This window comes from Aythya ferina (genome assembly GCF_964211825.1).
Source record: "Aythya ferina genome assembly, chromosome: 2".
Lineage (NCBI taxonomy): Eukaryota > Metazoa > Chordata > Aves > Anseriformes > Anatidae > Aythya > Aythya ferina.
The window spans coordinates 35,838,645-35,865,135 of NC_140297.1; the positions used below are offsets into that span (position 1 = coordinate 35,838,645).

At 48.6% G+C, this 26,491-nt stretch overlaps 2 protein-coding genes and 1 long non-coding RNA gene across 5 annotated transcripts; 1 reads left to right on the forward strand and 2 right to left on the reverse strand.

The window, feature by feature from the left end:
* Nucleotides 1–1,092: 1,092 nt before the first annotated feature.
* On the reverse strand, nt 1,093–11,291 carry HOXA10 (homeobox A10). The gene is made up of 4 exons (XM_084508119.1): nt 11,178–11,291; nt 10,878–10,985; nt 4,022–4,981; nt 1,093–2,600 (listed from the first exon to the last, which is right to left on the reverse strand). Exons 3-4 carry the CDS (start codon nt 4,839–4,841, stop codon nt 2,326–2,328), a joined length of 1,095 nt encoding a protein of 364 aa, XP_084364245.1. The 5' UTR covers nt 4,842–4,981; nt 10,878–10,985; nt 11,178–11,291; the 3' UTR covers nt 1,093–2,325.
* Nucleotides 11,292–13,232: 1,941 nt separating this feature from the next.
* On the forward strand, nt 13,233–25,222 carry LOC311431022. 3 transcript variants are annotated; one of them, XR_014689192.1, is made up of 4 exons: nt 19,185–19,386; nt 21,478–21,568; nt 22,105–22,905; nt 25,084–25,222. It is a non-coding gene; the product is annotated as an uncharacterized lncRNA (long non-coding RNA). The 3 variants fall into 3 exon arrangements; XR_014689191.1 differs by lacking the exons at nt 19,185–19,386; nt 21,478–21,568 and adding an exon at nt 13,233–13,273; XR_014689193.1 differs by lacking the exon at nt 19,185–19,386 and having other exon boundaries at nt 20,991–21,568.
* HOXA11 (homeobox A11) lies at nt 13,716–16,642 on the reverse strand. Its single transcript, XM_084508120.1, has 2 exons — nt 15,929–16,642; nt 13,716–14,469 (listed from the first exon to the last, which is right to left on the reverse strand). Exons 1-2 carry the CDS (start codon nt 16,590–16,592, stop codon nt 14,237–14,239), a joined length of 897 nt encoding a protein of 298 aa, XP_084364246.1. The 5' UTR covers nt 16,593–16,642; the 3' UTR covers nt 13,716–14,236.
* Nucleotides 25,223–26,491: the final 1,269 nt, after the last annotated feature.

Here is a 26,491-nt window from a genome sequence, read left to right on the forward strand (position 1 = left end):
AGTAATTAAGGCAGTTTCGTGCTGTAGAGAGAAAGGTGGAGCCCCAACAACATGAAACTACCTAAACCACAGAGCAGTTCTCAGGCGCTAATTATTACTTTCCCCATAGCCGTGGTCTTTAACGCAAGGATCCCGCTACGAAAATAAAACCAGAGACGTGACTACAGCATCCCTCTCACCCGCCCGCCCGCCCGCACACCCCGCCGGCGCCCCCTCCGCGCACCCCGGCCAGACTCGGGTGGGTTAATGAAAACGAGAGAGAAATATCATCATAACCTCCCCTCCGGGCAGCTCTGTCCTCTCCATGCAGATGCAAACGGGAAGAAAAGGCCGTGCACGACAATGTTACATCATAAAAAGCTAACGGCTCCCACTAAGCCCGGGTTCAAAGTCTACCCCCCCCCCCTCCTCCCAGCATACACATACCCGAGAAGAAAGCATTAGCTGTCGCTCTTCTCCCAGCCCTCGTTTTGCCTTTCCTTTGTGCAAGACTCTGCTAGCTAAGCATGCAGCAAAAGAAGGGAGGATGCAAAAAGCAGCCCGGGTGGAGTAAGCTCTCCCGCATGCAGCCAGGTAGGGAACAGCCTTGTCTAAGGGGGGGTGGAAGCGGCCCGGTGGCACGAAGGCGACTCTCATGTCCCCCGTCCCCCCCCCTCCTCCCCATGCGCTCTCCTTTACGGTTTCTTCTGAGCCCTGAGATAAAGCTAGGTTTTGTCACCGTCCTCTGGAGCTAAAAGATCTCCGCACACTCGTAGGTGCTTGATTAAAAAAAAAAAAAATCCGTTCCCGACCCTCAAGAAATAGTAATTTGCTTCCTCAGTCTATGCAGCTCCTCAGTCAACTGAAACCACTCGTTCAAGACAGCAACAATCCAGATATACTAGCAAGTCATAAAACTGAACAAAAGCCGACAAACCTTAGAGCACCATCGCTATATGGCCCAGACAAATTACGACCGTCTAGGTAATATTTAAATAGATTCCTAAAGTAATTGCAGGGGGTTTAGGCAACTATTCCTGTTGTAAAAGTTCTTGAAGACATAAAGTAGAACCTGAGGATAAACAGTCACAAAAAGAGGTAAAATTAAAAGGATTCATTCCACTTTTTTTATTCTTCTATGAGAACATAAACATCGTCTTTTTCACGCACAGCAGCATTACAATATTAATTTATTCCGATTTAAGGTAAGAACTAGATATAGCTAGAACTAACATTTATAATAACGATAGAATGCATTTGCTTAAAACAGTATCGGCATTTTAATAATAATAGACATTTATACATATCTGTATTTATAGTTTTTCCCCTTCTTTCTTTTTTTTTAATCTTTTTTTTATTATTTTTTTTCACCTATATGCTTGACCCTTTGATGCATGTAACTTCACAGTATAAAGGAAGACGAACATATTCTCCCTCGCTATCTTAGACTCTGGCTCAGAAAGTCCTTCTGATGTTCAGGATATACACTTTGCAGTGAAATTAGTGAGGAAAAAGTGACTATTTTTTTCTCAAGGGGCAATTGTTCTGTGCTTGTCCTGTGTTACCAACGGTAACGTTATTTATAGACAAAAAGAAATCACTAATTCCACATATTTAAGCAAAACTACATTAAGTAAATATCTACAACCAGAAAGAGAGAGAGAAATTCAGAGGTAAGTGTCATAACTTAGTCCATGAGCAACACGAACTCTTTTATACCTTTAAAGAGAAGAGATTTCATTTTCCTGGCCAATTTTAAAGCTGTAATGTTGACTTTCAAGGTAAAGGGGGGAAAAAATCGCTCTTAACGCCAGTTCCCATGAAGCCCTTTTAAAGGATGCCTGCATTTCATTATTGTAAGTCCTGCTTTTCGAAGGAAAAAGGGGGGAGGGGGGAGAAAAGGAAAGGAAAACAGAGGGGGGAAAAGCTGAGCTCCCAATATATAGAAATATGGCAAGGCTTAAATTATTCATTCTGAAGCTACATACAGTCCAAGTTACACCGCCTATAATTTAAAAGAATGCGCCTTTAACCGAGCTCGTTTACTTTTCGGAGAGATATGAAGGGGAAAGATATTTGCAGCTCCTGAAATCATATTTCTGGGTTTCAAAGCTTGAAAGAAGAATTCGGGCCCGGGGAAGCCTGCAGGAACCAGGGAGGTTCACACATGGCATTTTGTGCATTAGCATGGCTTTCTTTCACCCCCCCGCCACCCCAAAGTAGCTATTAAGAGGTTAAGGACATATTGAGAACGTCTAAAATCGTTAATCCATACAGGTGCAGATGACTACAGCCTAGGAAAATGATACTGGCTCTTTAAACCATAAAGATGTGTTTATAGGTTCATCAAGAGAAATTAAAGTTGGCTGTGAGCTCCCGAATCCTATTCTCTCTGTTCATTTTCTTCAGTTTCATTCTGCGGTTCTGAAACCAGATTTTAACTTGTCTGTCTGTGAGGTGGACTGTGCGGCTGATCTCTAGGCGACGCTCACGAGTCAGGTACATATTGAACAGAAACTCCTTTTCCAGCTCGAGAGTTTGATGCTTGGTATAGGGGCACCGTTTCTTTCGGCCACTTTTTGCGGTTAGCCAGTTTGCTGCATTTTCTCCTTTTGAATTGCCTAGTTTTGAGAAAGTAAAAGAGGGACGTTACCAGCGGGTAGGAGGCAACGAGCTGGGGAGAGAGAGGGGGAAAAGTGTGCGTGTGTGTGTGCGGCTGTGCGCACAGGGGCTCGCTCCTGCAGCTGCGGCCTCAGGGCATAGCTGAGATGTGGGGAGCCCCGGGTGGGACCTCGCTTCCGAGAGCTTCAAAGCGGTTTCCTAAAGGCCCTGGAGCTGGCCGGGAACAGCCTTGCCTCTGCTGGGATGCTCGGCGGGGAGCGTGGCCCGCTGGGCAGCTCGTCTCCAAACCCCCAAAATAGGCTTTTACCCACTCCGACCCCATTGCTGCTGGAAGGCGACTTAGTGGATGTCCTGGGGTCTTTTTTCACCCTCCCGAGACACCTGTTTCCTCTCAAAAAAACAAACAAACAAACAAAAAAAAACCTGCAGATCTGAACTTTGTAAATGTGCTCTGGAGGCTGAAAACAAGGTGAGCTGCAGAGCAGGAGCCTCCCTGCGTCCTGCCCCTGCCGTCCCAGGAAGCTTCGCCATGGCCCTCTCTTCTCCAAAGATTTGGGAGAAAAATACAATAAAAATAAAAGAGAAAGAAAAAATAATCACCCGTTGCAGGGTGTTTATTCCTATCGCTGGAAGCGGCTGGGAAAGAGATAAAACCGATCCCTCGGTGGCTCGGAGTGTTTCGTTGTTGTGGGGGCGACTCTCTAGGAGTTTTTTTTTTTTTTCCTTGCTTTTTGTTTTAATCCTATTATTTTCCAACGGGGCGCCTGAAGGAATAACAGGGCGTCTGAAATGCAGCCAGAGGGAAGCGCCTGAAAAGCCTGCAGCCCAGGGAAAGGGAGTTATTTTTTTGCCATGGGGACCAGAAAGGGAAATAAATAAGCAAATGAATAAATAACAAGCCTGTTATCTAGTGTAGACGCTGAAGGATATTCGCGGTGCATTCATCAGTCTAATTTGATAGCAGTTCATAGATGGCACATTTCAGCGCGGCTGTTATTCCGAAAAGCATTCTGGATCGTAAAATATAACTTACCGCGTTAATAGGTTTATTTATTGGCACTGCCTATTGCTTATTTTGGATGCTTTACAAACATCTCTGTTATCTGGTAGGCACCTTCGCATCGCAGGGGAAAGATTGATCTCGCTTTGCTATACGTTTAAGCTGCATGCAGGCTAAAGTTGCCCAGAGCGGAGGCTCTAAGGGTTTTAAACTATAGGACGGACATTAATTTTTACGGCAACCCCATGCCCGAATATTACAAAGTTCACAAGGTCAGTGTGAGCAGCGCTTCTTGGCAGCCCCGCAGGGCTGCTGGGATCCTCCTTTCGCCTTGCCACGCTCCTCGGCCGCTTTTCCTTTCTCATTACCACCGCTACCATTCCTTAAGCCTCACCGCCACCGTCACCGTTATTTGCTTACCTACGGGCTCTTTCTCGGGAGAGGCTTTGCTGCTCTCCGACGGGGCTGGGGAGAGCTCCTCGGCGGTGGAAGACGAAGCCTGGGTCTCGTCCTCCCGCTGGGAGCCGCACGCCAAGGGGCTGGGGGAGCGCTCCTCGTCCTCCTTCCTCCCCGCGTCCGGGACGGGAGGCAGAGATGGAGGCGTCTGGAAGCGGCCGGGGGGCTGCGGAGGAAAGGGGGCAGCCCCGGGCGGCCCCGCGCCGTAGCTCTTGGAGGTGCCATAAGCCTGGGAGAGGCGGAAATAGCCCGGGACGGGAACCCCGGTGCCGTTGCTTGCGGGGCTGACCTCGGCGCTCAGCCTCGGGAAGGGAGCGAGGTCGGTGGCGGCCGAGCCTTTGGGGCATTTCTCTGAGTCATAGAGGCAGTAGGAGCTCTCCTCCTTAATGTTTTGAGCGAAGGAGCACGAGGTGGCCTGCTGGCTCTCCGGCTCTTCCATGCGACAGGACCGGGGGGGGTCTAGCCACACTTCCATCCCTGACACGTAGGGGTGCGAGGTGGGGACCATGCTTTGAGAAGTACCTTCATTGCGTTTGCTCAAAACGGGGAAAAGTCCGCAGCTTTGCAGCCCGTAGGACAGATCGGACGCTTGTGGCAGGTAGATCCCACTGTTGGGATAGTAGCCGCCTCCGCCTCCGCCTCCGCCTCCTGCTCCCGCCGCTTCCCCTCTGCCCGAGCTGATCAAGGAGTCTACCAAAAAAGAGTTTGCGGCCGGGCTCTCTGAGCATGACATTGTTGTGGAATAATTTGGCGAAGGGAGCAGATAGCCCTTTCTGGCTGACATTTCTTGTGCAAAACATGCTGAATATGATTAGAGATACCCCCGCACCACGGCGGACGCTTGCAGCCAATGGAAGCCCGGGCCTCCCCAGCAACCCCTCCCCGTCTGGTTTCGTATGCACCGAGCTGCTCTCAGGTCGACCTCTGAATTTGGGATATGGATGTATATTAATGCGGGAGATGGATTTCCACCCGCACGCGCGGCGCACATGGGCGAGCGCCTGCGCCCATGCGGGAGCTGCGCGCCGGGGAAGGGGCAGGAGCAGGGCTGGGGGGCACCCACCCCGAGCCGTGCTCCCCTGCTATGGCCCGCACAGCGATAAAACAGCCCCGGCCGCCCCGATGTTTATTGTACCTAGGCTGAGGCTGCATCCAGATGAAGTTTTTATTAGCGCTCCTCTCCCCGCGGTTGGGCTTGCCGGAAGCGATGCGCGCTCACCTCCCCGCGCAGCCCGCGTGTGTCGCGAAATTAATAAAGCCGCGGGTTTTATGGCCGGGCTCTGCTCGTTTTATTTGATTGTCTCGTTTTTTAAGGAATAAAAGACGTGTTATTGTTTATCACGGATCATTGGGAACCGTAAAGGGGCCTGGTGTCTCTTGCGTTAAAGTGCCGGGGAAGGGGCTGCTTCCAGCCCAGCATCACCACCACGACGCCAGGCTGGGCTTAAATTTCCTAGAGATAAAACGCTCGCTGCTGCGCTCGGGGATCTCAGAGGGAGCAATGCCACTCCGGGAGGATTAATTGTGCGGTTGCAGCTTCTAATGCTGTAGTTAACGCTGGATTCTTCCCGAGGTCTGATTGCCATTTAAAATCTAAAGCCAGACATATGCCACAGAAAGAATCCAGACGCGAGCAGTTCAAATGGATTCTCGCATGATGCTGCGCACCCTGTTTATTGACGTGTTTATATTTGGGCCGTCGTTTTGATTTCTCCCTCCCTCCCTCCATTTGGGTCATTCACTTTTCGCCTCTTCAAAAGCACCGTCTCTGTCACAAGCACCGTACTAAATAATAGAAAGAAGGATAAGTAGATGAATCCTGAGATACTAGACAGCTCTGTCCAGCCAATATGTAATTGTGGCAGAGGGAGCAGACAGATAGCAGACAGACAGGCACGCAGACAGAGAGACAGATAGATTTTCTAATGAATCGCTTAATGATCGCTTGCTTTCACTTCCATCATCTCTCGCTTATGCCATTTGGAAGTCGCCTAACAGCCTGCCCCGAGGAATTAAGCCTCCTTCAGCCTAAGCGGAGCCTGGGGCTCTCAGGGCTTTTCCAGCGCTCGCTGCCCACCCCGGAGGAGCCGGCCTCGCTCCTCTCCCCCTCGGCAGCCCGGGGAAGCGGAGGCGGCCGGCTCCCCGCTCCCGGCCGGCTGGGCGAGCGGGGGCAGCGCCGGCACCCGCGGGGCCTCAGCGCTGCCCCGGGCGGAGCCACCGGGCCCGGGCACCGGCCCCCGGCTCCTGGCTCTGCGCTTCCCAGCCCCCGGTCCCTCGGTCCCCCAGCCCCTCGATCCCCCGGCTCCTCGGTCCCCAGCCCCCGGCCCCTACCCTTGGCTTTCGCAGCGCCCCGCAGGCGGCCCGGGGCAGGCTCTGCCCTCCGCCCCGCGGCTCTGTCACGCCTCACGTGGTCGCCCCCGCGAGCCTTTGCCTTGCCAGGGGGAAATTCTTGTTTGCCACATTTTGACATTGGCCCGGACGAGTCGCTCCGTGCTGGAGGCAGCGGGACGTGCCTGTCAGCTTCCGCAGGCGAGTTAAGCTGCTGGGGCCCTCCCGGGGCTCCGTCCTTCGTCAGCTGGGGCAGGGAGAGGTTGTTACAACTTTGCAGGACCCATAAAACCTTGATGGAAAGGCGTCTTATTTTTCCAGCCTTCTCGAGTGAGCACCAAGGCACCTCTCCTTTCTGAGCGCTGTCGGATGGGGTGATAGGAGCCGGTCCGACAGCCTATAGAAACCCTCCGAGTTTTTCCCCGCATTTCCTCCTGGAATACTGTTTGTGTTTCCCAAAGTCGGCTAAGCCCACGATGTGTTAATGTGTGATGGACAAACCCTTATCAGATTCCTATGAGGGCCGTATCGCTGCTAACAAAATTAATACCATATAAGGGACCGTTTTATTGGCCAGTATACAGGAAGGCCATTATCAATAGGCTTAGCGTTATAAATGCAGATCTAAATAAAATGAAACGTGAGCCCCGACTCCTCGTTCCCAATACATTTCTCTACACGAGGCAGGTATAAAAATTACTCCGGGGAAGTCCGCTCTTGCGGTATGTTTATTTTGCATTTGCCAAATTAAATAGAAATGGATTGCAAACCCAAAAGCCATACGGAATCGAGGAGTAACACTTGAAATCCTTCCAAAGCTGTTTTTAAAATAAGCAGCTCCCTTTTAAAAATTGGATTAAAGGGGGGAAAGGCCTATAAAAGCACGTTACGATCCTCGTCAGCCTGAATAAAAAGGACTCAAAATGCATCGCAACAAACACGAGCTGGCTGCTTCTCCTCCTCGGAAGGCGAATGCAGGCAAAAACAGACAAAAGGCGCGGAGGCCGGGGACAGCTCGGAAGAAGAGAACCAGGTTTTAGAGTAACTTTCCCTTCGCTCCCCGGCCAGGCCCCCGCGGGTTTCGTAGCCAAAGGTCTGGCGATGCAGGGGCTGGGGTTCAGCCCTCGGTCGCTATGACCTAGGGGAACGCACAGGACCGGCAGGAACCGCCGGCCGGTGCCGCCGGTCGTTGTGCTTAAAATAACGCCTGGTGCCGGCTTGATGGTCAAGGCACTCCGCCTGGATCATGAACTCTGCTCGCCGTTGCATTCTCCCCGCTTTCTTTAATCGCTAACAAGGCCAAGGCAAATAGTAACCAGCATCATCAAAGCCAGTGGAGTAAAACTAATAACGTTCACTTGATTCTTAACTATAAAAGATAATGGTCAATTCTGCCTAAACTGAACTAATTTGGCATGCATTGGGTGTTGCTACCGCATTTCCAGCGCTTAACAATGTGTCCCTTGGAGCTTAACCCCCATTTAAAAGAAATTTTAAAGAATATTGTGGACGCCAGGGGACGAGAAATGCTTTCTTTTTAATTCTGCTCCCGTAAGGAAAGCTATCCCAGGGTCTATAAAACCGAGCAAATAAAATTCTGATAAATATCAAAAGCAGCAAGTAGGTGATTTCGCGCAGAATCTAAATTCGCGGCGTACATAGACAACATTATCAAAATAAAACTTTATTGATCTAAGAAAAATATAATAGATGCATTAATAGCGTCGTTAAGCCGTTTTATTGGTTGGACTAAAATTAAAAACAAAAAGGGAATAAATAAAAACCGACAGCTCAGCCTAAGCAAACTCTGACTGGAAATTTCAAAACGCATCATGTTAAACCGTGATTTATCTTTTTATTATTAGCCCGTATAAACCAAAAGATCAGCACTGTTAATCCAGAGACCCATTTTGTAAGCTAATTAAAATATGCTTTTATTTGTAGACAGGGGCAAACTGCAATTTGCGAAAATGTAAATGGCCTTGCAGTTTGTTGCAGGAGTGCATGCGCCGCCTATCTGAGAATATAGCTGCAGATTACATTTTATACATCTCGAAAAATTAATGCAATCAGGGTATAGTTATTTAATATTGGAACTGTCAGTTGTCAGGAACATGTATGTGTGCCAGATTCCTTCTTTTCTTTCTTTCATTTTTTTTTCCTTTTTCTGGATTTGCTCCAAAGAAGGCGGATTTCAAACAGGAGGTTTAGGAACTGCGTCCGTGCCAAGTTAGGTGACAAATGACGGCCCCACTAATTTTATCTTTACTAGAAATTCTTTCACGCTGGGGGGGGGGGGGGGGGAGTGACGGGGAACTGGCTTGTTGTGGCGGATTATCCTGTTAAAAATTAGGCTGAGATTTAATTTTATTCCAGCCATCCGGAGGCTTGTTCTCCTAACTATATTTCAGACTGTATGTGTATCAGTTTACTCATTTGGATTAGGAACATATTTTGCAAGTAATTTTGACGAGCTCCGAATTCTAGTATGCGGCAGAACAAAATACACCCCGACCAATTAATGAAGGCTTTATCTCCTCGCCATTCCTCCGGCACTGGTAAGGAGAACGGTGCTTTCTATTGTCTGGAGAGCCCCAAACACCGTGCAGAAGCAACAGCGGTATCGGGTTATATCTCTATCGGTAAAATCTTAAATATACAAATCTGTCTTTCAAGTGTACCCTTTTTGTTGAGAGAGATGGGCCGCACAGCTGTATTAAGCGTTTGAAACTGTATCCCCTCTCCTCCTTTTTGTAGTCCTCTTTTCTTTAATATCTGGATGCAAGTACAAATATATTTTTTGGTTGCGGTATAGCTTGGCTCTCAGACACACACGTTGGCTTGAAGTTTCGATTTCAGAGCATTTAATGAAAAGATTGTGACAAAAAAAAAAAAAAAAAAAAAAAGACAACAAAACACAAACCCAAAGAGCTTATGAAAAAGCCTCCCAGGGGTTTGGATGTGGTATGTGAACTGAAGTTGAGTACACGATTAATTAAACACAGTGTAGACACTGAGTTGGCCTCGCCTCTTCCCTCCAAAACATGCAAACCCAAATCATGTGAAATAATAAACAGTTATTGTAAGAAACAAGCTTGTTTTTTTAAAATATTATCCTATGACCGCGGCCGTCAGTAAACAATTCGTAACCAGAGGGCGCTTTAACTGCTGCTGGGGTCCCTTTGATTTATTCAGTAGAGTAGTGAATGGGGCAGGGAAACAACAAGGGGAAAAATAAATATTTGATCAAATATGTTGAGTATAACTCGACTGGTGTAAAATGAAATGTTGCAAAGGGACCCTCGGCAATTGCTCTGCTCCTTCTCGAGACGTGACTTCTTACGTCCTGGCGTTTCCGAGGGGAGGTCAAAAGAGATCAGCGTGCCCGAGCTTTTAATGGAGCATCTTTGATGAAATCGATAGGTTCCGATAATCATCTGAAAAATGCTCTCTGCCGACTGAACATGTGCTTTTAACTACGCTTGCAACAGTTCCCCAGGAGCACAATTTTAAAGGGCGCTCTTTTAAGAATACTGCAGGCGAGTTGCATTAGTTTACATACGAAGACTCCTTGGAGAGCAAGGACAAAATGATTTTTTTTTCCCTCTGATAGTTAAATACGGCATACCCTCTCATAGGAAACAAGCGGATTAAAATATGTAGCCAAACCAGTATCTCCATACAATACCACCTTTCCTCCTCCCCCCTTCTCAAATGGAGACATAACAAAAACATGTGAAACTTTTATGGGCGAGAAAAGTAACCTGGAGTTAGGGATACTCGTAGCGAGGATAGAGTTTCAAAGCTACAACCCCGAGCAACCCTGAGTACATGAGAATGTGTGACTGTTGTTTGTTTACAGCACATGGTCTAGTTCGGATGGATAGATGGGTAGATAGATACCCAAATCTGGTCCTGCACGAGCATTGACTTAACGTGCAACCGCATGCGTAGTTTTTAGCACAAATGTGTCAAAACTTGTTTACCACAGGCTGTGTCCAGCTGCGAGGAAGCAGGCTATCCTTTTAAGTTACCAAACGACCCTAACCAAACTACAGTTCAAGTCCAATAAGATCGTCAGAATTGTCTGTCATTTGCAGTCTGGGTTGCCATAGATCTAGTTGATTGAAGACACCTACTGTTCCACACATAAATGTCAAGTTTCATAATATTTCCACCGCTACAATTTTTTATAACTGGAAGAAATCTACAAGTTTCTCTGAAAAATATTTCCAGATCCCCTGGATTTTCCACGCCGCTGGCCAAAACTTTATAAAGAGACAGAAAAAGGTCAGCTGCGACTTCGAAAGTCGCTGAAATATTATTGCCCGGGTTTAAGCCCTGAGTTTTTTTTTTTGCCTAGCTCCCCCTGCCCGCGGTTCTCCTCCAAGGTGCCTGACGGAGCCAGGTCGGGGCAGGGGCCACCCCGGCGCCCTGGTGACACCCGGGTGACAACAGCACACGCCTCGCAGGGCACCCGGCGAGCACTTACCTTCGCGCATTTCCCAACCCACAGCCCAGCGGCTCTACCTCTCCACCTCTTCCTCCCCTTGACTTTCGCAACGCGGAGCCCGGAAAGTGCAAAGAATTGAACGTGCGGCTGCAAAGTGAACAAAGGCCAAGATTTCGCAGGGCTGCTCCCCTCGCCCCGGGCGGCTTTGACATTGATCTGAAGATCGCCATCTTGTGGCAAAGCGGCCCCGACGCCGCCGCCGCCGCCGCCGCCGCCGCGGGCGGCCCCGGCTGCAAGCCGTCGGGTGGCGGCGCGGGGCGCCGGGCAGCGGCCGCTCACCTCCCCTCGCCTCCCTCTGATCCGCAGGAGCAGGAACAGCCGCCGAACCGCCGGCCTTTATAGCGGGGCATTCCGCCTGTGCGAGCGGACAAGTCACGGACACTTTTTATGGCCGCATTGTCACAGCGGCACAGAGGATGCGATTTTATTGGGCTAGGAAATCAAACCCCGAGCAGAGAAACTCCATGGTTTAACTGTCTCTGGGATTGGCCATGAATGCCAGTTAATTTTTAACCGGGAAAGGAAGCTCTCTCGCTAAACTTTCATTGCCCTTCAGCTCTCCATCCGTCCCTCTGTCTCTCTCCCGCCGCCTGTCCACGTCTGTCCGTCCATCCGTCGCTTTCGAGCTCGCCTTTCCCCCAGCACGCTGGACAAACAAACAAACAAACAAACAAACAAAGTCTCCTTTCCCCCCCTCGCTCTCCTAACGTTTCCTTCGACGGGACGTCGCCTGGCTGGGTGGCGGTTGTCAGCAGAGGCCCCAAGTCAGTAAGTCCTTCACCTCAAGGTTATGGGTGATGTCCAAGCAATACAGAAGTTCAAAGCCAGTAAACAATGCGAAAACGGAATGTACTTTCTTCTCGCGATTAGGAATAGGGTCAACATTAAAGATCCTAGCCCTCTTCCCCAAACACATTCCCATCTCAGCTATTGTTTTGCTTTGGTTTTCCCCCCTCCTTACTTTCTCCCTCCCCCCGCCCGCCTCAGCCCACCCCCTCCTTGCCTTGGAGATCAAGGACAATTTCAAACAGGCCATTTCCACCACACTGCCATGCGGATTTTTTTTTTTCAAAGACAACAGTTTTCTTAGGGCTCTCACGCTCCTCAGCACATCCATCGGCTGGCCCGGACCTTCCCTTTGGTGCTGGGCACATGAAATATGCCCCAAGCTCTCCCGACACCGCGACCACTTCCAGAGCAGCCCTCCTGGCTGAGGGTGCTGGGGAGCAAACAACAGTGTCACAGCAAGCCCGCCACACAAGACCTTGCCCTACCGGCACTGGCAGGACAAGGAAAGGGCCTAGCACGTAGCCAGCTATGACCATGCTTCATTTTCCATTCCTGAGCCGGCACGGTGCTCGAACAAGCAAGCCCAGGTTCCCTTGTTTACGCTAGAGCAGAAGATTTAGCAGCGAGGGTTCACAAAAGGATAAGCATCTCTCCCGAAATGACTGACCAAGGTCAGGAGGAGAAACTCGGGTCCCAAAGCTCCATCAGGCAAAATAACGTTGCAGTAACGTAACACCAGAATGAAAAATATAAAGTTTCCATTTTTTTTATTTTCCTTGTGCGCTGTTCCACTGTATACATGCAACCAAGTACTTTCGCATATTAAAAGAAAACTGTATATACATATAGTCGATACATATTGAAAACAGTGATGTCATATAAAGATACTGCATTTTGTGAACCGTGTCAAAGAAATTACATCCATTCAGTAAATTTATTAATCAAAAAACATTCTTATCACCACTTTGTTGCACATGTAAAGAAACCCCACACCCTCTAGCCCCAAAGGAAAAAAAAATCAGGAAAAAAAAAAAGCATTCGAACAAAATAGGTCATGGGTTCTTTTTTTTATTATTTACAAGTCTTGTAAAACACCGTTCCTGTATGAAATATACATTCAGATATTCTCAACAGCAAATTACCTTAACGATAGAACACCGTATCCTTTGTAAACTGATATAGAATTTTAAATATTTTCCTTTTTTTCTTTTTCATTCTTTTTTTTTTTTTTTTTAATTGCATTTTTTTTTCACGCTTTGGTTCCTGCAGGGAAATATATATATTTATAGATATTTAAAATAACTCCAAACAACTCTCCATTCTTTGCATATGTCGACTGGGCGACAAAGTCGAGCTCGTGACATTTAGAGTAGACAACAACAAAATTACCATATTTACATTGTTTGGCTTCTGATTAAACTCCTCACTAGCCACCTTTAAAAGAACAGGCGATTGAGCTATTTTAATGATCCAATGTGAGTGCATTGCACAACTCCAAGTTTCAATTAAGTGTTGTGTGGTATTTGCTAAACTGTCGTTCTCCACAGGTATTTCCTGAAGAAAGTTTGTGAGCCAGAAGCCAGAAGGTTAGTTTCCTTTATGTATTTTTTTCTTCTAAAACGCTGAAATTCACACTTTTCTTTTGCCGTGTGACTTTATTTTTAGCATTTAAATATGATTTGTCTCCAGAAAGATGGCAACGCGTGGTCAGTTGTCATAAATAAAACGAGAGCTAGTTAAAATTTGCTAAATCTTTGCGCTCTTTTTTTTTTTTTTTTCAGTGATTGTTTCTTTACGATATATGGCAAATTTATACCTGATTTTTTTCTTCTTCTTCTTTTTTTTTTTTTTTAGTAAATATTTCTTTCACTTAGTTTTCTTTCTTCCCCCTCCCCCCTTGCTCCCACCCCCCCCAAAGGAAACACTATTATACCCATCACTACATCCATATTACAACTGCTCGTGGTTGGCCTCGTGAAGGTGTAGGCTTGTCACCCCCCCCTTTAATTTTCTCTTCCCCCCCTCCAATTCCCGTCTCAACCCCACGGGCGATGGTGGAGAGTAGCCTGCGAGATAGAAAATCGCCGCCAGGAAGGGCAGGAGATTATTTCGGAAAGTTTGCCTCCTGCAGCGGTCCTGGTTGCGGGAGCAGGGCCCGACGGTGTCCCCGCACATGTTGGGCACCGAGGGTTTGGGGTAGGGGGCCGGGGGCACCGTCCCCGCCCGCGGCTGCCGAAATCGGGAGCAGGATGGGGCGCGGTGCCTGGGAAGGTAAGAGGTATGGGCTTGGCGCTCAGAGGTGACGTGCACGTTAGAAATGGATGCCATGTGTGTCAAAATCAAACCGATTCCAGTTGATATGTAAATATATCTATATATATATAAAAGAAATCGTCGTGGAAGTCCCAGAGCGGATTTACATGTATGTAAAACCTCGGATTCTTCTAGTCCCGTCAGATACACACCTCCTTCCTCCGTGTAACCCCGTGGCTTGACCTTGTCAAGGGCGAAATCGGAATTTAATCTCGTCTTGAAAAACCCTATGAGTTTTAAAGTAGTGGATTAGCTGAGTAATATTGTAATCGGTCCCTGTTAATTTTTTTTTCTTTCATTCTTCTGTTTTGAAACCATATTTTTACTTGGCGGTCGGTCAGATTGAGCATTCGGGAGAGCTGCAGGCGTTTCTCTTTGTTTATGTAGACACTGAAGAAGAATTCCCTTTCTAACTCTCTAATCTGGTATTTGGTGTATGGGCATCTCTTTTTACGTGTACGTTGTCCACCTGTGGAGCGAGAAAAGGCAGAAGGGTTTGTCACTCGGCGCTGCCGCTGGTGGGGGCCGAGGAGGGCCGGGGAGGGGTTAGGGGGCCCGGGACACCAGGACAAAACACGTTCATATGGAAAAGACGCGTTTTGCCCGCTCCGAGGCCGCCCTCGGCCGGTCCTCCGCCTGGGCGGCTGCGGGGGGACCCGGGCCCGGGACCCTCCGGGACCCTCCGGGACTCGGCGGCTCCCGCAGCGCCGCGGCCCCCGGCACCGGGCAGGGCGCGACCCCCGCCGGGAAGCGGGGCTGCGGCCTCGCTCGGCGGGAGGAAGGGGCAAAAGGGTCGAGGGGACGGCGGCCGCTGCTCGGCAGAGCCGGGAGCAAGCCTTTGTAGGCGGCCTCGGCGGGCGCCAGGCTCACGGAGGCTCCCCGGAGCAGCCTCCACCTGGCTGCCTCCAGCAGCGGCCCGGGGGCAGCGGTCCCCCGCCGCCAGCCCTGCCGGCTCCCCGCTGCTCCTAGCTCGGAGCCCGAGCCCTGCCGCCCGGCCCCAGCCCAGACACAGCCCCGGAGCCCCGGGGCTGCAGCTGAGCGCCGCCCGCTCCCCCCAGCCCGCCGCCGCGAAGCACAGTCTCGGCTCTGCCGAGGTCTTCTCGTCGCGATTAGCCAGCACGGTTTTAAAGTTCATTAAGCGGAATATAAAAGGTTTCAGGGTTCAGGAGCTCTTTACATGAAACGCAGCCGCTATCCCTTTAAAAACTTCCTTTTCTGGTACAGTTCATTGTCGAGGTATTTTTTCCCCCAGCCGTATACTAGCTTTGCCTTTTAAAAAGCCCACATAAAAAAATCAGACTTTGACAGATTGAATAACAATTGTAAGTAACAAACTGTTGGACAGAAGGCAACACGTAATTGCCACAGCGCCTTAGTAAAATGGCTTCCTTTAGACAAAAAGGCCAGCTTTAGGTTAATTTGTTTCTTTTAATATATTGCTACAGTTCAGGCGGCTACTTTATCTGTTAAACGCTATTCTAGCGCAATCGTTAAAACGGCGATGGCTTTGAATTCGGCTCCTAACTAGACTCCTGGTGCAACACATGGCTTTTATAAAATCACTGGATTACATCGATATCAAAGGAGTCGGGATCCCCCCTTTTCGCCGCATTTACAGGCACCGAACGTCCGTTATTATATTTTCGAGAGCTGACCGCAGAGCCCCTCTTTCTTCTTATTAAAAAGAAAAGAGGAAGGAGAAAGAAATTTTTTTTAAAGGCATCCATTGCCCGGTGGGTATTTCACGGCCAATTTCAGCACTAAACACGTGATCTCGCCTTTTATAACAAAGTTTTGTTGGGGGAAATCTAAAGGCCCTTCATAAACCTTATATGCTTATAAAACAGCATATAAAAATTTAACAGCGGCGGTGCGCTAGATTTCAACCTCCCTTTCCTAAAGCGCTCGGGCGCTGCCTTTATACGTACTGGAGCTGCCGGATTTCTCCTCATTGTTGCCGGAAGATGACTCGGGGCTGCTGCTGCTCTCCGGCCGCCTCCTCCTCTCCTTCTCCGCGGCCACCGCCGCCGCCGCCCTGCCGCAGCCGCCCTCCGAACTTGAAGTTGCCGCCGTCGCCCCGGCGGCCGCGGGCGCTTTGTCGCCGCTCTTGTCCAGCGAATAGTCCGCTGAGGACAGGTTATCCGCGGTGCCGTAAGCCGTCTCGAAAAACTGGTCGAAAGCCTGGGGCAGGACCCCATTCCTGCCCACCGTGCTATAGAAATTGGAGGAGACGTTGGCGCTGGGGTGGTAGACGTTAGCTGTGTTTTTGCCGAACATCTCGCCCATGCTAGCAGTGGTGGTGGAAGGCAAGCAGTCTCTGTGCATGATCTCCTCTGCGGAGTAGCAGTGGGGCAGATTGTTCCTGGGGTGCCATTTACTGGAGGGATCAATGGCATATTCCCTGAAGGTAACTTCTCTCACAGGTTGGACCTGGGGCAGGTTGGAAGAGTAGGAGTATGTCATAGGGCGAGAAGACGGGGTCTGGGGCAAAAAAGAAGGGAGGCTGGAAAAATCAGGACCCGAGACGTAGTAAGTACAACTTGGCAAATACATGTTAGAGGAACAAGGAACACGCTCATCAAAATCCATCATTAGGGCTACCTCGGCTTCTCCGCATTAGCTGAGCTTAACATGATTCTCTAACGCAGCTGCCCCTTTGAAGCGGATCCGTGAAGGAGGAAAATTGGGAGACGTCGGCTGACGTGGAGAGCTCGCCCCAGCCCGGCAGGGAGGTGCGGTCACGTGACGCCACGCCAAATTGACAAGCGGCGGCTCCGGGCCCTCGCCCCTTCGGAGCCGGCTCGGGGGATGCAACAGATCGGCACGGCGCCGGGCTCCCCCCCCCCCCCTCCCCGCCTCGGGGTAACGCAGCCCCCCTCCGGGGCATCGCCCCCCGCTCCGGGGGATGCCCCCCCGAAGGGTACGGCACCCCCCCGGCCGCCCGGTTCCCCGGCGGAACGGCTTAGCCATGCCCGCAGGGCTAGGTGAGAGCTCTCTGTTTGTTTGTTTGCTCGCCGGGCTGGAAAAAAAAGAAGAAAAAGCAGGGAGCGAGCAGGAGGAACTCAGCGCCGAGCCCTTCGAGGAGGCTGCTGGCTAGCAGGAAGCTCCTCAAGGAGCGGCCGTGGCTTTTTGCTTTTTTTTTTTTTTTTTTTTTTTCTTTTTTTCTTTTTTTAGCTCGCCTCGGTTCGCTTTGCCTGCCCACCGACCCAAGGGAAAAAGAGGAGAAAAAAAAAAAAAAAAAAAAAAAGCCCTCGCCCCGCAGGGTTTTGCTGGAAACGTTACTAGGAAGAATGTGCCAGGGTCAAGTCTGTACTGATTTTCATGGTGAATAGATTACATGCTTGCATTCATGTTCACTTCCGAAGCGCTTAGTGTCTTCCTTCCCTTACTTACATATTAACCTCAAATACCCCGCGCGGCTTCATCCCAGCTTTACTAGAGGTAGCTCCCGAGATTTCACTCCCCGATCGCAGGTTCCCTTCCCTCGCCCCCCCAAACCCTCGCTCGCCTACGTGCGACGCCAGAAAGCCGTTTAAACTGCAGACCGCTGAGCTCGAAAGTGTTTGCTGATCTCTTCGCCTCCGTGCTGCTGCTAAATACTTGGGAAACCAGGGGATGTTGGGCTGCCCCGCTTTGACAAATATTCGGGGTTTAATTGCCAGAAGCCTAGTTAAAATGATTTGACATACTATTAACCCCTAGGAACAAACTCGCCGTACCGAGATACTTTCCTTTTCGCCTCGTACCGTCGCTAAAGGCTGAGACCCAGGGAGACCTATTTTAAAAACGTGGTTAAACTTTTACTATTGTTGCATGAAAGGGATGATATAGAAAGCGGATTGTACAGGGCAGAGACTAAAAAGCACTTCTCTGCCAATAAAAATGCACACCCCACCGAATGAGCAGAGCCAAAGAAAACAGAGAAATACGCCAAAGAATACAGCACCTTTTCAGGCATGGACATCCCTCGGCTGTTGGAAAAAAATATTTTTTTGCTAGTCTGATGCTCGATTTCAGAAAAGAAATATTTGGGTTCCGGCTGGATTTAATCAAAATAGAAAAACAGAACGGCAGAAGGCTATTGTGAAGTCGGTGCTCTTATGAAATTAGACGTGCTTTGAGATCCGTCCCCCCGTGGGCTTGGGAGGCTAGTGGAAGGGAAGCTAAAATGCTAGGGAAATAATATTTGGATTTTCCCTCCCCTCTTCCTCTGCAGTGCTGTGGAAGTATTTATATATCCGGAGAAAGTTCTATAGTAAATTCTGGAGATCTTCGGTATTTAAATGTCAACATCGATTTGTTTATTTATTGCTTAGCTTATCGTAACTGACTCAATAACAAATCTAATCATGTTGTGCACAGAAAAAATATTCTCATTATGTATTTTCCCTACATTATAGTTAACTATTACATTTGAATTCAAGCTGTAAATTCAATATTATCAAGTAATTACTTTGTAGTGGAGTAAACTAATTTATTAGCATTAATGTTTATATGCCTTTTTCTTATTTTACAAGGGTTACCATTCACAAATCAAATGCTCTGGACGTATCCCCGTAATGAACTCTTTATTTTGGTTTGCTGCAAGAACTTCTCATGCTTGCTGCATGTCTGCGAGCTGAACTTGAAATTAATGAATTAATCTTCAAGCTTGACATATTTGCTAGAAAGTGGATGGAAAGAGATTGCATGTCGTCAAAACCGCCAGCAGAAGACTGCATTGTCGTTTAGGGATTGTAAAAGCGTTTGGGGATTTTCCCTCCCTCCCTCTCTCTCTCTCTCTCTCTCTCCCCCCTCCCTCCCCACACAACTTGGGCTTGTGGGGGGGTGCAAGATCTCTGGTTGGCTTTTTCCTTAACTCTATACTTCTGCTCGCATCTCATTTCTCCCCCAGCTTTTGTCGGGGGGTGGGGTGGGTGGGAGTCCTCTTTTGGTACCCGAGCGCTGTTTATTTTTCCTCTGTCCCCCCACCCTCCGACTCTGTCCACGAAGAAATCTCCCCCCACACCCTGCTCTCACACAGACACCCCCCCCCCCCGAAACAAAAAGGAATGTATAAGGATTTCAGTGACTTTGAGATAACAAAGGCGCCACCATTGCAGAGCCTCGCCCCGCCTCTGTGTGATGGCAAACAAATTCTTGCACTTGTATTAGGGCTTTTAAGGCTATAATTGAACACGGCGCGTCTAGGAGAACCGAAAACAGTTCTAGACTGACCTGCGGTTTTATAGCACTTTGGCAGTCAACTTCAGCTTGTGTCAGAGCAGACATGACAGAGCTGCCCGGCGCTTAATCGCGGGACGCCACCTACTTGGACTCACTGCAGCCCCCCTCTTGCACTAAATAAATTTTAGGGCTAGGAGTGGGGAGCAAAAAGCTGGCACAGGTTTGTATGCGGCTCTTTCCTGCACCTCCCTGCGGCCGGGGCTGCCGAGCCGTGCGGGGCTCGGCCGTGCCAGAGGTCGGGGCTGTCTCCGGGAAACAAAGGGAAATTAAGGCAAGAGGGGCGAGGAGGCACCAGCAGACCGGCCACCCTCCTGCGAGACCAGGCGTGTGTGGGAGAGTGTGTGGGCATATGTGTGCTTGCACAGCCTGCACACGTGCAGCCCCGATGCCTGCTTTTGTGTTGCTCTCGGGCTGCACCCTCCCCCCCCCCCCCCCCCAAAAAAAAAGGAAAAAAAAAAAGGAAAAAAAAAGGACAACGACCCCAAGCAACGTATTTACTCGATCCTGCTTGCAACGCGAGGGGACCCCAGAAATCAGGGAGGGTGATGGGGAAGGCTGCGAGGGGCGCAGCGCGTCTGGGAGCGAGTAGACACCCAAGGCACACAGACTTCTCTGCTTTATTTGCTGTTAAGTGAAACAGAGATAATGTACGCTTAAAGCCCCGGAATGTGTGGGTAATTGCAGGGAGCCTGCTGTTAAGTTGCTGTGTTCAGCACAATTATCAATGTTGATTATTTGGTCTAATGTTGAATTGCTCTTTTAATACAGTAATTGGGACTTCCGCGTTGAGGAAGGGGGGAAAATCGAGCCTTCCCCTTCCTAACCTCAGTGAAAACAACATCAACAAAGGGAGGCATTTCGTTTTGAGAAGCAAAATGCATTCGTTACGCCTTCCCGAGTATTTCGGCCGGATTAGAGAGGGTAACGTGGCTAAAAACGCTATGAATTTTGCAGCTCCGCTGCAGCACATTTTGTGCAGGACGAACGTGGCCAAGAGGTGGGGAGGCTGTGAGCACATTTACCCATTTAGCTAAGCTAAACAAAGCGAGGAAAAAGCTACATCTCTCCTTTGGAGGAATATAAACAGAGCTTGGACGCCTCGATAGCCCAGCTTTTATATATACAGATCGCGTGCAAAGGGAACTGTTTAACTTACTACCGCTGTTCTCCAAAAGGTCAAGTTCTATAGTATCCAAATTGTTGTCTTTTTTTTTTTTTTTTTTTTTTTTTTTTTTTTCGTACTGCGTTTTCTTTTAAACATTTTCAGCCCACCGTTTACCGTGCCCATAGGGTGGGTGCCTGTAATTAACAGGGGAAACGTGTGCTAAAAGGAATTTGTGTCAAGAAGAGCTAATTAAAATATTGCCCGACCACTGCTTTAACTTTCTTACTCTCCCTTCGCCTAGGCACGGCGAGGATTGCTGCGAGTCAACCACAGGAAAGTATCTCAGGAATTAGGACAGCGTTTTGTAAACTTACGGGACGATTACAGTGTACAAAGACTTATAGGAAAAGTGTAATACGAGGGACTTCAGAGCGTTTTTGCCTACGAAAGGCACGTCCCCTCCCCTTTTTTTCCAATGAAAATAAGGCCATAAGGCGATAATTCTTCTCAAAATTTGCCAGGAATGTAGCTTCAGAAACGCACGGTGATTGTTTAGATTTAAAATATTTCGGGCTCTGAAGGTCTTCACCGACGTTTTTTCTTTTCTGTGCGCTTTTTATATTTTTTTAATATGTTTTTTTTCCTGTTATGGAAAGGAGCTATACGAATCCATCTATTAGAAAAAAAATAATCTAAATACTTTTCCTTCAGCACCATAATAGAAGGAAGTGGAACAATAGCTATCTACGATTTTTCAAATATTAATTTACTTCATAATTTGAAGTGATTTTTGATAACGGCAAGGGGGAACCCTTGTGCTGTGATACGGAACAGGCTATGTATTGTCCCAAACCTGAAGCAGTATGGTTGTTATTTTGCTAGGAAACTGCAGAATACGTGTAAAGAGAAAGGGCAGATTTAAACAGAATCCAAGGCAAGGTTATTCTAACTTTTTTGTTGTATTTAATCTGATTGCGTTATTTCAAAGACTTGAACTTCTCTCGAAAGGCTGTGGTCATCTGGGAGTAGAAAATTTTAGATTGTTTTTTAATATCAGTTACCAAAACCCTTTATTTACTCCGTCACCTCTCTTTTTAGTCGCAGAGATGGATAAGTTTTAGGTGGGTGTTGATTTTTTTTTTTCAGCCTCCCAATCCTCCCATTTAGTTTGAACATTAGAATAAAATGGCTTCGGACCGAAAGAAAGAAATCTACCCTGGTCTGGAGATAAACCACGGTAATTTGCATCCCTTTGCAACGATGGACCGGTCCATCTACAGTCAGACTCCGACTCCTGTAGTTGCAACAAGCAAAAATATTGGGGGAGTTTTTCAAAACAGGAAGCTTATTCCAGCAAGATAGCTTCTCTTTCTCGAGCACTATTTTCTTGCCCTTTAGCAGCCAAACTATTTGTTGTTCTAACACACTCTCAGCATCTTTACAAGCGCGGAGGGTTTCTCATAACGCTGTGTGTCCTAAAATCCTGCCTCTCCAGCACTCTGTGCCCCCCCGTTCTGCTTCGCTGAAGCCCTTCTAAAATTTAGTTTGTATTTACTGCTCGTAGCTTGCTGCTGGGAGACAATAGAGGCAGATTTGTCAGTAAAGGGGGCGTAAGGAATTATTATCGTAGACGGTCAAATATTTCAGAAATTGACCGACTGGCGATACTGCCATAAATGTCTCTTTTTCTGCACATGAATGCTCTGCGAGGCTTTCCCGACACGTGAAAGTGCGCACTCATTCGTTTCTTTTTTTTTTTTTCCATGTACCCAGATACAGGTGCAGGAGACTTCTGACAAAACCAGGGTGCGGGAGAGGGGTGTCTGGACCCAGCGGCGGGCTCTAAAACGGGTGCGAGAGCCAATTTCCCTGGTTATCGCCTCCCGATACCGAAAACCAGCCACTTCCTACCGATTCCCACCCAGACCCACTGGGATCTAGGTCATTAGCGTCGGTGGCAGGAAGCAGGTTCCAGTCACCTTTCATGTGCCAGTATTTTATGTGGGATTAATCCGAGCGGTGGAGGGAACATCCCCAGCGATTCCTTGAAAGTGCGGTGCTATTAAACAATGAGGTTATCCCTGCGGCCGGCAACATCTCGGGCGATGTTCCCATGCAAAGTTCACCCGCAGCCCGGAATGCCGCTTTACACATTAAAAAAAAAAAAAAAAAAAGAAATGAAAAAATAAGAAAAAAGAAGAAGAAAAAAAAAAGAAGAAAAGCCCGCCCAAACATTCCCATGTCGACTTACATTTAAAAGTATTGCTACAACTGATGCCTTGAACTTGACCTTAGATTTGTTAATCCAGGAAATATATTCAGTTAGGGAAAAAAAAAAAAAAAAAAAGAACTCCAATCGCGTTGCCTCTGACAAACGGGGATTCTTCTGCCTCCAAGCTCAGGATGCAAACAACGCAGGCGGGTTATGAGATATATGACATGCCCTCTGCATTAAGGGCAGAAAGCTACAGAAAGCGAACTGCCCCAACGCCGAGACAAGCTTGTTGTAGTTAGGGTTTTCTGTGATGCCAGGCTCCAGAGTTTGCCGCACTCGGTACAGAAATTCGAGTCAAGGTAATCGACCGGGATTCTCAGCTTAATTGAATTTTATAGGATGTAATGTTCTCGCTAACGCACACTGAATGTTAACAGTGATTTATAAAGGCTTTTTATTTTTTATTTTTATTTTATTTTGCCCAACTCGCCACGAAACACATCGGATTTTACTGTACCACACCGCTAACTTTATAGGAGAGCCCTTTTCCCATATCGTGAAACCCACCGAGGTAAAGAGGTTTCTCCATCAGGATAGTTCCCGGGGGCGGGTACAGGAAGTATCACTGTGCCGGGGCTGTCAAATCAACGACTTCAAAGCCCCTACTTCATATTTTGATAGACTTTCCGAAGTGCATTGTAACGAAGGTACCTGTACGTGGGTAACCTTTACAGGGATGTATTTGTCTAACACGAGCTGAAAACATGCGAGGCGATTCGCAACGCGGTGCACAGAGCCCTGGGAGAGCTGCTCGACGCCTAGTTTGTGATATGTCCCGCAAAGATACCCATCCAAAGAGCTCTCCCTCTAAGCCTAACATGGCTGCTCTCGGCCGTGCCGGGGTGCGTACAGGCTCAGGGCAGCGGTGCTCGCCTTCCCCGTTAAGATACCGCCACCGCTCCGGGTGGTACCGCCACCGGTCCCCGGACAGCGGCGGCGGAGGCTTGGCACCGCCACCCGAGGCCGATCCGGCGCAGTGTGCGGCTCATGCCTCCTTTCTCTTTCGTTTTTGTTTTCCCTTCGAGTGCCCAGAGAGCACGGGGTTTGCATTTTGCAAAACCGGGTGTATTTAAGCCTTAGCCAGTCACTAGCTGGAGACGGAGCAAGATCTCTTTGTATTAAAATCTAACATTTTTCATGCCTATCCGAACGCACGTCGAAGCCTAAAATCAGAGTGCCTTAAAACACCCTGCTTTTCCATTACTCCTCACCCAAGCCGACTGTAGAGGCCGATTTATACGGTCAGGAATAAATAAAAGCACTTTGCTGGATGCGGAATGGAGGCGATTACGACGCGGCTCGGATTAATTCAAACTGGCAGGTTACACCGCCCGGCTGGCATTTTTTCCCTCTGGATACACACACGCACAACAGCAGGCAGGTTAAATAGCCTCTCCAAGGGAACACATCCTTCCCCCGCTTCCACACAGACCCTCCTCCCCGTCTCACGAAAGAGTAAAATCATTTCGGAGGCGACCACGCACAGACGGCCGGGAATAAAATCCGGGATAAATTTCCAATGCAGCCCGACCCAACTTTGCAAGGCGAACCAGCACAACACAAAGCACAAAGCCAAGCAAGCAGCAGCTCTATCTGCGAGTCTGCCCTCATCTTGGGCGCTCACCCCAGCCTCTCCTGGCCCACTTGCCTGCCAAGAGGCTTCTTTGCTTCCCACCTATGCTGGACTGGGAAACAGCATCGCTGGGAAAGGTTGAGCCAGGCTAGGAGAAGCAGTCTTACTTTTCTAAGCGGGCTCCTCGTCCCAAATAGCATCACCCCAGACAGCCTTCCTCCTCTCTCTCCCAGGTCCCCGCGGCAGCAGCGGTCCCACTGCTCATAACAGCGTGGGAGAGAGGGAGCCGGGTGGGTGGGTGGGCTCGGGGAGGACCGGGGGCCTGGGAAACCCTCCACAAAGGCCTTCCGAAGGACTTTGCCCCAGCCATGCACGGGGCTTTGCGGGGGGACAGGGTGGGTGTTTGTTGTTGGCTTCTTTGCTTAATTCACCACCGAGCACGGGGAGAGGACAAACATTCAGCCGCTTCCAGGAAGAGCACGCAAATCTTACCCCAGCATCCAGACGTCTCTCGCCCGTGCAAAAATATATCCCCACGGAGACTGACAGCTAGGATCCCGCGCTGGGCTGGAGACCTCCAGATCAATGAGGATGGACTGCACAGTTTTTGGTTTCCTTCCCTACAGCTTAAACATACCCGGTCCACAAAACATTCCTTCTCTTCTCCCATTGACTTGGGTTGCTGTTGATTTGGGTTTTTATTTGTTTTCTGCTCTAATTCTCGGTTGTCTGCCTTTGAGCGGAGAGAAATGTAGCCACTAGGGCACATCGTCCTTCCTACCAGCTCCAGGCTGTCTACAAAATGCAGCAATATCACAGGCTAATTATTATTATTGCTGTTATTATGACTGCTATTATTGCTGTTTATTTTTTTCCTCTCTCTCTGTCTCTCCTGGTCCCCTAGGAATTCCGATGGCGATTTGCACACAAACAAGGTGATTGCAGGAGGCTAAAATGCTGTCTAATTCCTCGGATTCCCATCGCACGAGAAGGAGGGGAAAGAAAAAAAAAAAAAAAAAGAAGAAGAAGAAAAAAAAAAAGAAGTCCAAGTGTTTTTGATCACGGGACACCCGGCCGTTCCTCCCCAGTACACCCCGGGTCACAGTACAGTAATGACCGTGGGTTGTGCGTTGTAGGACTTGACCTTTCCTACGTAGAAGAGGGCGCTTTCCTCCGCGCTACGGGGAGGGGAGGGAGGGGGGAGCGGCGGGAGGAAGGGAGATGCTCTCTTTGGGGATGTTTAATCACAATTCAGATCTAGGAACGGGCAAAGCTTCTGCCTTTCAGCACGCCATGTTGAAGCTATTCACTGGAAAAAAAAAATCCTTTTTTTTTTTTTTTTTTTTTTTTTGGGGGGGGTGGGTGGGAGACGAGAGGGAGGCCGGAGGGAGGAGGAAAGACTTAATGAACATTTGCATTTCGTAGCCTAGTTCATGAATCAACTGCATTCAAGGGGGAGGGGGCCCGGGGCAGTGAGGCAGGGGGCAGGGAAGGGCTCGCAGCGTGGTTAAAACACCCGCGGCCCGGCCCGGCCCCCACGGCCCCACCGGGCCACGAGGGACAGCCGCCCCCGAGTCCACCCCTTCTCCTTGGACTCCTTTACCGGCCGAGGACGCGCAGGGCCATCTCTTCAAATCATCATTAAAGTGCATTAAAACGCATCTAAAAGTTATGAATGGCAACAACCGGCCTTTTAGCGCCTGCCAATATTTTTTTTGTATTAAACGCTGTCTTGATTTTATTGCTAACCCTGCCCACGGAGAATGCTGAAATGCACGAGGAGTGGGGTTTTATTTAAGCATTAGCCAGTTCTTTTTTTTTTTTTTTTTTTTTTTTTTTTTTTTTTTCCTAAACTTTAATTTATAGGCTAAAGGCCGAGATGCTTACCCGTTTCGTTCTGACGAATACAAAATAAAGTCGCTGCTCTGGAAACGCGGGGCGTTTTTATTTTTTATTTTTCCATTTTTTATTATTTTTTTTTTCCCCGAGTATTTCAATATTGTACACCATATTTTTTTCCCTTCGCTTCAGAAGTACTTCTCAGCTAGCTAGCATTTTTAAGCGGAAGTCTTTCTGAGAAAAAGAAGGCGAAAAAAGATACAGCTTTGCAGTTCGATTTATCATTCTTTTTCGGAAATATGCTCCTGTCAAGGTTTATTTCCCATAGCAAACCACCTTTGCTACTGCCAAGAGCTCGAGGCGCGGATAGATTAAATACCGGATTATTCTCTTGGTGGGAAAAAATACAAAACATTTGCTCTGCCCTTCTGTCCGCATCCAAAACGTAAACCCACGTTTTGTCCATGGGAATT